This window comes from Trachurus trachurus (genome assembly GCF_905171665.1).
Source record: "Trachurus trachurus genome assembly, chromosome: 7".
Classification (NCBI taxonomy): Eukaryota; Metazoa; Chordata; class Actinopteri; order Carangiformes; family Carangidae; genus Trachurus; species Trachurus trachurus.
The window spans coordinates 33,399,222-33,412,208 of record NC_139901.1 but is presented as its reverse complement, the minus strand read 5'-3'; the positions used below and the strand labels follow the sequence as shown (position 1 = coordinate 33,412,208).

The following is a 12,987-nucleotide window of genomic DNA, read 5'->3' as shown; positions in this document are numbered from 1 at the left end:
TGTGGTCACAGACAAATCAGAAATCTGCAGTGGTGGTGCAGCTCTGACTCCACACACACACACACACACACACACACACACACACTCAGACCCCCCACCTGCTTTTTCCTGTAGAAGCCGCGGGTGTCACAGTTGGGGATGTAGATGTCTCGGTCCGACTGGAAGACGGTCAGCTCCAGACCCCTCAGGACGCTGTTCAGCAGCTTGCGGCACGGCGCCTGAAAAACAAACAAACAAAAAAAAACCTCAGCAAGGCCAAAGTCAAGTGTCTTTATTTGTCCCAAAAAGGGAAAATTGATTTGCAGCCAGGAAGATCCACACATTCAAACACATACACAAATAGACAACACCAGATAACATGTAACATATAACATGTAACATATAATGGGCAGATTAAAAGGACCTACTGCAAGATAAAATATGATTAAAAGGTGCCAATAATGTACACTGTACAAACAAATAAATAATAAACAGCAAGGGGCCTGAAGTGCAAATGCAACAGGTTACAACAGCCGTGAACAGTCTGTATATACATACATTTAAAGCAGAAGTAAGCGATATTTTTGTGTTAATATAAGTCATAAATAGTTATATCTTCCGACAGCAATCACTTACATAGAGTGTTTGGACCGAAACACGGGTCTGTCAGTCCCTCTGCTCTGCTCTGAGCCCAGGAGAAAACTTTCCTCGTATCCTACAGTTTTTATCCAATGAGGAGAGAGAACGGCATAAAGGGGCAGTCCTCTCTGTGTGTGCAGCCAAGGGATGCGCCTGAATGTGGTGACGTAGGGACGAGGACCAATAGATCCATGACGAGGGCGGGGGCTGCTAACTCCATCGGCTGACAAGACGTTATGGTGCGTTCAAGGCAACTCGTAACTCGTGTTTTTCCGACCTGTGTAGTGGTACCAGTTCGATCTGGTACGAGGTCACGGGTCAGAAGTTACGAGTGGCCGTTATAGTGAATTTCACAGGTAAAACAGGTCGGAAAAACACGAGTGGGTTGCCTGGAACGCTACAAAGTCGTAAGTTGAGACTTGAAGCTGTAACTTACGGTTTCAAAAGCCTGCCTGGAACGCAGCATTAGCCAAAACGACCGGATCGCTTACTTCTGCTTTAATTATCTACTGTTTAGCAACTGTAGATAATTAATTGTATGTATATACAGACTGGCAGAGTGAGACTCCAACAAACAGGAGCAGAGCCTCAGGTGGTGGCAAACATGTCGATGTGAAGCACAGAGGATTATCTACTGGGATGCAGCGACAGAGCCCGAGGCTGTGAACATGTATATTTATATATATACAGTATATATAGCCTCTATATATATATATATATATATATATATATATATATATATATATATATATATATATATATATATATATATATATATATATATATATATATATCAGATGAATAACATTATATAACCACATTGTTACACAATGCTTTGGCTTTTCAGGTCACTGTGGATGGTTTGGAATGACTGTGCATTTTTATTGTGTCACTTTGTGGGATTTAACTTGATCATTTGTGCAACTACAGTAACCACACACACACACACACACACACACACACACACACACACACACACACACACACACACTGCTGCAGATGATCAGTTGGTTTGCAAAGTGAGAGATGTGGCAGCGGCGGCCGACTTGAAACTTTCCTGATTCACATCATGCTCAGTTAGTTCTGCCGCATAGCAACGCATCACATCATCAAATCACCACATCACCACATCATCATCAAATCATCACATCACCACATCATCAAATCACCACATCATCACATCATCAAATCACCACATCACCACATCATCATCACATCACCAAATCACCACATCATCATCAAATCACCACATCATCATCACATCACCAAATCACCACATCATCATCACATCACCAAATCATCATCAAATCATCAAATCACCACATCATCACATCATCAAATCACCACATCACCAAATCACCACATCATCAAATCATCACATCACCACATCATCAAATCATCACATCATCATATCATCACATCACCACATCATCAAATCATCACATCATCACATCACCACATCATCACATCACCACATCATCAAATCATCACATCACCACATCATCAAATCACCACATCATCACATCACCACATCATCATATCACCACATCATCAAATCACCACATCACCACATCATCAAATCACCACATCATCAAATCACCACATCATCACATCATCAAATCACCACATCATCAAATCACATCATCATCACATCACCACATCATCACATCACCACATCATCAAATCATCACATCATCAAATCACATCATCATCACATCACCAAATCACCACATCATCACATCACCACATCATCACATCATCAAATCACATCACCACATCATCACATCATCAAATCACATCATCACATCACCAAATCACCACATCATCAAATCATCACATCACCACATCATCAAATCATCACATCATCACATCAACAAATCACCACATCATCAAATCACATCATCATCAAATCACATCATCATCACATCACCAAATCACCACATCATCACATCACCACATCATCACATCACCAAATCGTCACATCATCAAATCATCACATCACCACATCATCAAATCACCACATCATCAAATCACATCATCACATCATCAAATCACATCATCAAATCATCATATCACCAAATCACCACATCATCAAATCATCACATCACCAAATCACCACATCATCAAATCGTCACATCATCAAATCACCAAATCACATCATTATCACATCATCACATCATCACATCACCACATCATCAAATCACCACATCACCAAATCACATCATCATCACATCATCACATCACCAAATCACCACATCATCAAATCATCAAATCACCACATCATCAAATCACCATATCACATTATCAAATCACCACATCATCACATCAACAAATCACCACATCATCAAATCACCACATCATCACATCATCAAATCACCACATCATCAAATCATCACATCACCACATCATCAAATCATCACATCACCAAATCACCACATCATCAAATCATCACATCATCAAATCACCAAATCACATAATCATCACATCACCAAATCACCACATCATCACATCACCACATCATCAAATCACCAAATCACATCATCATCACATCATCACATCACCAAATCACCACATCATCAAATCATCATATCACCACATCATCAAATCATCACATCACCACATCATCAAATCACCACATCACATTATCAAATCACCACATCATCAAATCACCACATCATCACATCACCAAATCACCACATCATCAAATCACCACATCATCAAATCATCACATCACCACATCATCAAATCACCACATCATCAAATCACCACATCATCAAATCACCACATCACCACATCATCAAATCGTCACATCATCAAATCATCAAATCACCAAATCACCAAATCACATCATTATCACATCATCACATCACCACATCATCACATCACCACATCATCAAATCACCACATCACCAAATCACATCATCATCACATCATCACATCACCAAATCACCACATCATCAAATCACCACATCATCACATCATCAAATCACCACATCACATTATCAAATCACCACATCATCACATCAACAAATCACCACATCATCAAATCACCACATCATCACATCATCAAATCACCACATCATCAAATCATCACATCACCACATCATCAAATCATCACATCACCAAATCACCACATCATCAAATCATCACATCATCAAATCACCAAATCACATAATCATCACATCACCAAATCACCACATCATCACATCACCACATCATCACATCACCACATCATCAAATCACCAAATCACATCATCATCACATCACCAAATCACCACATCATCAAATCATCATATCACCACATCATCAAATCATCACATCACCACATCATCAAATCACCACATCACATTATCAAATCACCACATCATCAAATCACCACATCATCACATCACCAAATCACCACATCATCAAATCACCACATCATCAAATCATCACATCACCACATCATCAAATCACCACATCATCAAATCACCACATCATCAAATCATCAAATCACCACATCATCAAATCACCACATCACCACATCATCAAATCACCACATCACATTATCAAATCACCACATCATCAAATCACCACATCATCACATCACCACATCATCAAATCGTCACATCATCAAATCATCAAATCACCACATCATCAAATCACCACATCATCAAATCGTCACATCATCAAATCATCACATCATCAAATCACCAAATCACCACATCATCAAATCATCAAATCACCACATCACCAAATCACATCATCATCACATCATCAAATCGTCACATCATCAAATCATCACATCACCAAATCACATCATCATCACATCATCACATCATCAAATCACATCATCATCACATCACCAAATCACATCACCACATCATCAAATCACATCATCATCAAATCACCACATCATCATATCACCACATCATCAAATCATCACATCACCACATCATCACATCATCAAATCATCACATCACCAAATCACCACATCATCACATCACCAAATCATCATATCATCAAATCACACCATCAAATCATCACATCACCAAATCACCACATCATCACATCACCACATCATCACATCACACACACCATGAAATCATCAAATCATCATCACATCATTAAATCATCACATCACCACATCATGAAATCTTCAAATCATCATCACATCACCACAAAATCAAATCATCACATCATGGTGATGATGTGATCAAGTTTACAGTAATTGACCTTTCGCGAAACCCCGCCCCCAAACGGTCATTGTCCAATCAGACATCCTAGCAACCGTTACTATGTAAACAAGGTCCGTCAAGCTTTGGACCTCCGACAAGCAAAGTGTATTGTTGTTGGACAGTAGTTACCGAAGAGTCATACAGCCTACATCTGCTCCAAGGTTAACTAGCAGGACTACTATCACTCACTACTTCACTGTTTCCTCTGAGTGGCGGCTGTCGGATATGGGGGGGCGGGGGGCATACAACTTTCACTTTCACGCACGCTTCTCTCTCTCTCTCTCTGTGTAAATGCCAATAACAAACAGCGCTATGAGAAGATGAATGAACAGAAGACATGCAGCAGTGTATTTGCGACAATTAAAGTTGTACAGAAATGGCCGTTTGTCCTGTTTGTCGCGCCGAGTTGTCACGAGCTGCACCACGAGTTTACCCGAGTAAGGAAACGAATTTGATTGGTCGTTATCGAGCGGGCGGGATATTCAAAGCTTGGGGCGAGACCGAGCTCCGTGTGTGTGTTTCAGACGTTTGAATGACGGATTACGGATCCAATATCAGTGGCTGGTGAATCGTGTACAGGCTGACGTATAATCCGTGCGCCTGCATTATGCAATGCGGGAAAAAAAATACACACTTTCATCCCGGATTTACTCAAAAATTCTCAATACTCAAAGAATTTTAAAAGTTTGGCCTACATCGTCTAATAGATGAGTTTTTACACTAATTTTATGACCCAGAGTGGGCTTAAATTCAATTTTCTTTTCTGTACACCTTAAAAAAATAATAGAAGGAGCTGTACTGTACTATATAGTGCACTTCCACAGATTGAACGGTGTCACAGCTCTCCTCTCGGTGGGGAGAAAACAAGAAAAGAAGAAGCTCTGGTCTCGGTCCACGACCCGTATTCTCTTGTTTATGACAAATAAGACTATACATCGTAACATATGATAATGCATCGATCCACTGATTGATTATGAAAGGCTTCGTTGAAAACACATGCAGAGGACCGAGGGGAGGGGCTTAGCAAAACAAAAAAAAAATCGATAAAAGCCGTATTTTGATCAGCATTATGTTTACATTGTGAGCACGCAATTTTGTAGTGGTGTCAGAATGTTTAGTGATTATTAAAGGGATAGTTCACTCAAAATTCAAATTTCACTTCATTATTTCATTATCTACTCACTACTCACTCATGTGGACTAAGGGCTGGGAGAAGTTTCAGAGTCCTCTGTGGCTTCTCTGAGTTACAGGGGGTCTCGGCGTAGCAGTGCATGTCCATATGACGGTTGCAAATGGATACCAACTGTCTTCGTAACAAAAAGACACACCAAAAAACATCCAAATACCTCCATGCTGCTCGTATGTAATGTCCGTCTTGTATTGAAGCCCCGAAATGTGAAATTGTTCCGCTACTGCTTGTTTGTAGCGGAAGCTCCTCTTTCTGGTTCGTCCGCTACAAACAAGCTTGAAATATAGAGTTATTTAATTTTTTTCGGAACATTTTCACATTAGCCCTTAGTCGACATGAGGGTGAGTAGATAATGAGTGCAGTTTGAATTTTGGGTGAACTATCCCTTTAATATTCATAATATAGCGCTCATATGCCTCTGAGCAAGACGCTCAATAGCCTATAAAAACACTGTGGACACTCGGGCGGCGTCGAGAAGCTTGTCGGGCTAGCAACGGTAACTAAGGGGGGCGGGGCTTTAGCGAAAGGTCAATTCCACAGAGTGACACAATAAAAAAAACGCACAGTCACTTCAAACCATCCAGTGACCGGAAAGGCCAAAGCATTGTGTAACAATATGGTTATCATCACATCATCACATCATCACATCACCACATCATCACCATGACGACGGCCTCAGAGCAGAGTGTGTATGCCACTAAGAAGAAGAAGAGCATGAACTTACTTTTTCAATGTCACCGCTGTGTGAGGGATGAGGACCTGAGAGAAGACAGAGCGACGTTAAACCATCTGACACACACACACACATATATACACACTACACTGTGTTCTTTACATGTCTGTGCAGCAGCCACACACACACACACACACACACACACACACACACACACACACACACACACACACACACACACACACACCGGTCCATCTCTGACAGTTAAATGAATCGCAGTGTCTCTGTTTGAACAGCAGATGGAGATCACTGCAACAAAAAGCCTCCAGATCACAGCGTAGTAGGTGACACTGTGTCAGTCTCACACACACACACACACACACACACACACACACACACACACACACACACACACACACACACACACACACACACACACACACACACAGAAGAGGACTTGTAGGAGAGATCGTGGTCCTGTCACAGGGAAACACACCGACACATCATCACACAGCTTCACTTTCACACACTGAATAAAACCCTGAATATAATATAATATAATATAATATAATATAATATAATATAGAACTGACAGTATACCCCCCCCCCCCCCCTCCTCTCCTCCTCTCCTCCTCCTCCTCTGTGTGTTTTGGGGATTTTCCATCATTTCTGATGAACAGTCCAGCAGTAATGACACATGACATTTGGATGCGAGCAGCACCGCCGGCTCCTGGACGTCTGCAGCGCTGAACGCATCCAGGCTTAAATGTCACACACTAATTGGCCCTTTTTTTCTCTCTCTCTCTCTCTTTCTGTTCTGTTCTGTTGGTCAGTGACACAGCATCACATGCCACACACACACACACACACACACACTCGTTAGACACACATACACACACACTTTGCACACAGCTGGGACTGAATCCTCTCTAAACCAGTGAACTACCTGCAGCCTCCACACATACGTGATCCCATGCACGTGTGTAGGGATGTCACCGTTACTTGTGTTCATAATTAATTGATCGTAAAGATTCCTAAATACCGTCACTGTCCGAAAAAGATTATTATGTCGACTCGATACCGTATCGGCAGATGTGGCACCAAAGTAAAAGGTAAATGCACAGATACTGGTCCATTTATCTAAAGTAACAGTGAATTGGTAGAAATTTAAATGTTAGAATGGAAATTATTACTGTAAAATAAACTTAAACACTTGGTATAGATGACAGTTAATGACTTAAATATCTCAAACACTTCCCCCGGGGGATTAATAACTGCTCCTATATTAAGAGATGAGTAATGTAGTTATATTGTGACTATATTTGATTCATATGTATTGATGCATAATATTTTAATGTATTTATTCAGGATCGCCCCTTGAGATGAATCATCTCATTTTCGAGGGGGTCCTTCCGCAAAAAGACACAATGATACAATGTCAGGTAAAGAAATAAAAGAAAAAAGAAACACATTATAGGATTTACATACACACACACACACACACACACACACACACACACACACACACACACACACACACACACACACACACACACACACACACACACACACACACACACACACAAGGCTCTCCTAACCCCAGCTAATCCACAAACGGTCAGATATCAGAATAATAGTCAATAATAATGGTGATAATCGTAACACTGTGACCAAGAACATCTCTAATGGTGACATCCCTCCATGTGTGTGTGTGTGTGTGTGTGTGTGTGTGTCCTACCTGTGGGGGGGGGCCTCTCGGTGGGACTGGTCCGGCTGTGCTTGGCGCAGACGCCTCGTCCCTGCAGCAGCGCCTGCAGCGGGCTGTGTTCGCGCGGCGGGGGCACGCAGCGCAGCCCCTTGGCACAGCTGAGCGTGTAGACGCCGCACGGCTCGCCCACGGCCAGCGCCGACGTGCTGCCGGCGGTGCTGTGGTCCCTGGGGGGCCGGCCCGCCCCCCCCAGCGGGTCTCTGCAGGAGGGACAGAGCTTGAAGGGCCCCAGGCGGCTGGCAGCGCTCCACGAGCCGCACTGGGCCACCAGCAGCAGCACCACAACGGCCGGGAAGTTAGACAGGAAAGGCATTCTGTGTCCAGCTCTCAGGTTCTCCACTGTCACTCTGTCAGTTCAATGTGGCTGATGCTATTTCTGGATGTATATCTCTCTCTCTCTCTCCCTTTCTCTCCCCCTTTCCTCAGTCTTCTCCTCTGTTTCTTCTCCTTCTCCTTCTTCTTCCCGTTCCTCCACAGCAGCAGCAGCAGCAGCAGCAGCAGCAGCAGCAGCAGCAGCAGCTTTCTCCTTGGTGCTGTGCCGGTTCAGTCCCCTGCAGTGCCAGAGGAGACAAATGGAGATCGAGAGACACACAGCAAAGCACCAGCTTTTAAAGATCTGAAAGGCGGTGATAGAGAGAGAGAGAGAGAGAGGGAGAGAGAGAGAGAGAGAGAGAGAGAGAGAGAGAGAGAGAGAGAGAGAGAGAGAGAGAGAGAGGGAGAGGGAGAGAGAGCACAGTTATGACACCTTCAGGGGCTGGGACTCAGAGAGAGAGAGGGAGGGAGGAGGGAGGGAGGGAGAGAGCAAGTGGGGGGTGGATTATGTTCCTTTCAGAAATTATCAAAATCTCTCTCCACCCTCTCTCTCTCTCTCTCTCTCTCTTCTATACTCTCACATACATCCACCTTCCTCCTCCTCCTCCTCCTCCTCCTTCTGTCACTTCATGTGCAACTTATATTCCTGCAGATAACAATGCCATGCAGCTGCATGGCATTGTTATCTGTTTTCTTATATCTTATCCTTCACTGCTATAACTGCTGTTATACTCTGTCCTCTTGCTATCTGTTTTCTTATTGTTGTAACTGCTGCTAATACTGTGTCTTTTCCTATACTTATGCTATTGTTATCTTTTTTTATGGTATGGTCTGACTACGGATGGAAATTAGCTTTGAGCTGAATCCGGCATATTTATTTACAGGACGTGATTCGGTGTCACAAATTGTTCATTAAAGGAGAACTCTGGTCATTTTTGACCCCTAAATCGTTGTGCTGATGGTCACCCAGTGTTGTTTGGAGCAAAAAACACAACTAAAATTGATGCAGGCAAACCGGAGTTACACCATGGCTACCCGGCGCTAGGGATAGCCACAACGCTAACCCATGGGGGCAATTCTTTCAACCACAACAAACACCCAGAAAACAATCAGATATCTCTGGTACATGACTGGAATCCTTAGAGACACCACTGAACTCATATAGTGTAGAGTAGTGGTTCTCAACCTTTTGTACATCAAGGACCCTAAATTGACACAAATTAGACCACGGACCCCCATTGGACAAAATTTTCAAGCAAACCAGAAATACACAAATATTTGTTCTGAGACTGAAGAACATTACTTTTTTATACTTTTAAATTAAGGCCAATGGCGTGAATTTTTGGAAATATTAGAGAGAAATTTCTGGAAAAAAAGTGGTCCAATTCCTCCAAAAACATTTAAACATTTCTAGGAAGAAGTGGTAAAATTTCTCGTAAAAAATGTTCAAAATAAAAATAAAAAAGTAAACATTTTCTAGAAAAAAGTGGTAAAATTTCTAAAACAAAAACGTTTTTTAAAAAGCTAGGAAAAGTGGTAAAATTAAAAAAAAAAACTTATAGAAAAAAGTGGTAAAATTTCTCGTAAGAAAATGTTCAAAATAAGAAAGTAAAAATTTTCTAGAAAAAAGTGGTAAAATTTCTAAAACAAAAAAGTAAAAAAGTGGTAAAATAAAAAATAAAAAACTTCCAGAAAAAAGTGGTAAATTTTCAAGAAATAAATTGGGGCCCCCCTTCAGATCTCTCAAGGACCCCTAGGGGTCCCCGGACCCCAGGTTGAGAACCACTGGTGTAGAGTATAAACAGTATAAACTTTGTGTTTTTGCATGTAGCCACTCACCTCAGATAGCCCAACTCTGGAACATCCTGGAAAGATAAAAAAAAAAATAAACGGTTGGAGATATTTTGGACATTACCACTGCTCTGCTCCACCGTTTATTTTAGTAAAGAAATCATCACAACAAGGACAAAGTGTTAGTTTCTCTCTGTGATGGGATAGTAGCCTAATGTCTTTCTGGGATGTTTCAGAGTTGGGCTATCTGAGGTGAGTGGCTACATGCAAAAACACAAAGTTTCTACTGTTTATACAGGTTTATACTGTACAGTTTATGGGTGCAGTAGTGTGTTATAAGGATTCCAGTCATGTACCAGAGATATTTGATTGTTTTCTGAGTGTTTGTTGTGGTTGAAAGAATTGCCCCCATAGGTTAGCGTTGTGGCTATCCCTAGCGCCGGGTAGCCATGGTAACTCCGGTTTGCCTGCAGCAATTTTAGTCGCGTTTTTTGCTCCCGCCAACACCGGGTGACCATCAGGATGACGATTTAGGGGCCAAAAATGGCCGGAGTTCTCCTTTAATGTGCGTTGTCCTCGTCAAATAAACAATAAAATGAAAAAAGAAAAAGAAAAAAAAAGAAATGAAACATCACACGACATCATCCTGCACACAGACCAGTCAGTGGTCGTGTTCAGACACTTCCTGTCCAGAGTCACATGGTAACACAAATATAAATGTATTATATGATGATGTGTGTTCTCTGTTGCCACTATACTGCAATGTCATCTGTGTGTTTCCTGCTGGAGGAGGAGAATATGACGTATTATTAATAATAATATTAATAATGTCGGAGCCTCGTGTCACATATATCAAAGTTTAGTGAATAGCTGGATGAATGGGAGATCTGACACGACTTTATTTATGAACAGAAACCTAATCTAGTCCCTGCTGCTGAGTCACACACACACACACACACACACACACACACACACACACACACACACACACACACACACACACACACACACACACACACACACACACACACACACACACACACACACACACACACATATATATAAACAGCTAATCCAGCCTGTAATAAGCAGCTCAACTTTCAGCAGCTATCAGATATTACTGGACTTCATGGACCATATCACATGTTAAAAGTACGAGGGCAGAGCAGACGACTGCTCGCCAGTTGTTTGAATTGCAAGAGAAATCATCTGGATAATTAGGAGGAGGAGGAGGAGGAGGAGGAGGAGGAGGGAAAGGACTCAATTTTGCAGGAATGTGCGTTGACCAGCCGGAGCCAAACTGCTGATAATGCAATCCAGCGCTCCACTCAGCCAGGCAGGATTTTCTACACGGGTGCCATCTTCAAACAGATCCCAGCGCAGCGCTTCAGCCTCAACACAACTCAACTCACCGCCGGCCGGTCGGTCGGTCGGACGCGTCCCGGCTGAGATCACAGCGCTCTGCGAGGACACGCCCACGCTTCAGCCTCAGTTAGTGGATCTGAACTGATGGACGCACTGCCGCTCTTTCACTTTTTTATATGAAAGTCTGTAGAGACTGTCAACATCTTGCTGCTATAAGCAGGGCCGGCCCAAGCCTCCATGGGGCCCTCAGCAACATCTTTATTTTGGTGCCCTCTATTACTGCCAATAATACTATGCCATTTTTTACTCTGTCATCTATGGTTTTTATTCTGAAATGAGACCAGATTCAGCTAAAAGTAGCAGCAGCCTGGGGTTGATTTATATTTAATCTTCAAATTGATATAGTATACTGAATATCGTCGCTGTCGGGCGCAAACCTCCTATGTCCAAAATTCTAATTTTTCAGGAAATGAAAAAAACCTTGTGGTTTTGTAATAATTGGACATAACATCATCAAACTTGGTATTGTGTCTTTACAAATAGTCAGATATTTGAATGTGTCATTACTTTATTAATATTTTACCCAAATCAGGCTCACGTGGAGTTAGGAGGTTTATGACCAACGAAAGAGTGGAGATAGAAGGTTTGTGCCGTCACTGATTATTGACGGACGCATCGGCTATAGCTTATTGCATTACGTTATCATCAACTTACAGGTTACATCGTTTATTGTATCCTATTTTTTTTGAAATACTATGTTTTTCCTGTTGTTTAATGCATGTGGCCAGATAAGTGCACTATTAACAGGTAAATGACGGACTGAACTGCACTTCAACCTACCGTTTTCCACCAGCACCTCCACTTCCGCATCTCAGGCCTCAAAATAAATCATTTTCCTTTACAGCGTATGTGTAAATTAAACATTGTAACTATGTATTGAAAAGTTATTTAGTCTAACAATGCATACACCGGCTGAGTGTCTCCAATCCATGGATGTATTAGGCTATACTGTAGATCGGGTCACTGACCAAGCTATGGGCTTATGCTATAAATA

The 12,987-nt window shown here is 41.9% G+C and overlaps 1 protein-coding gene across 1 annotated transcript in view; it reads right to left on the bottom strand.

The window, feature by feature from the left end:
- igfbp6b (insulin-like growth factor binding protein 6b) overlaps nt 1-8,876 on the bottom strand; it is a gene marked incomplete at its 3' end in the record, with an annotated part of 10,279 nt that extends 1,403 nt beyond the window's left edge. The window contains exons 1-3 of the mRNA XM_083975223.1: nt 8,436-8,876; nt 6,749-6,783; nt 99-218 (exon numbers count right to left, since the gene is read on the bottom strand). Of these exons, the coding sequence (XP_083831349.1) occupies nt 99-218; nt 6,749-6,783; nt 8,436-8,778 (498 nt within the window). The 5' untranslated portion in view covers nt 8,779-8,876. The remainder of the gene's footprint in view (nt 1-98; nt 219-6,748; nt 6,784-8,435) is intronic.
- Between the last annotated feature and the right edge of the window lie 4,111 nt (nt 8,877-12,987).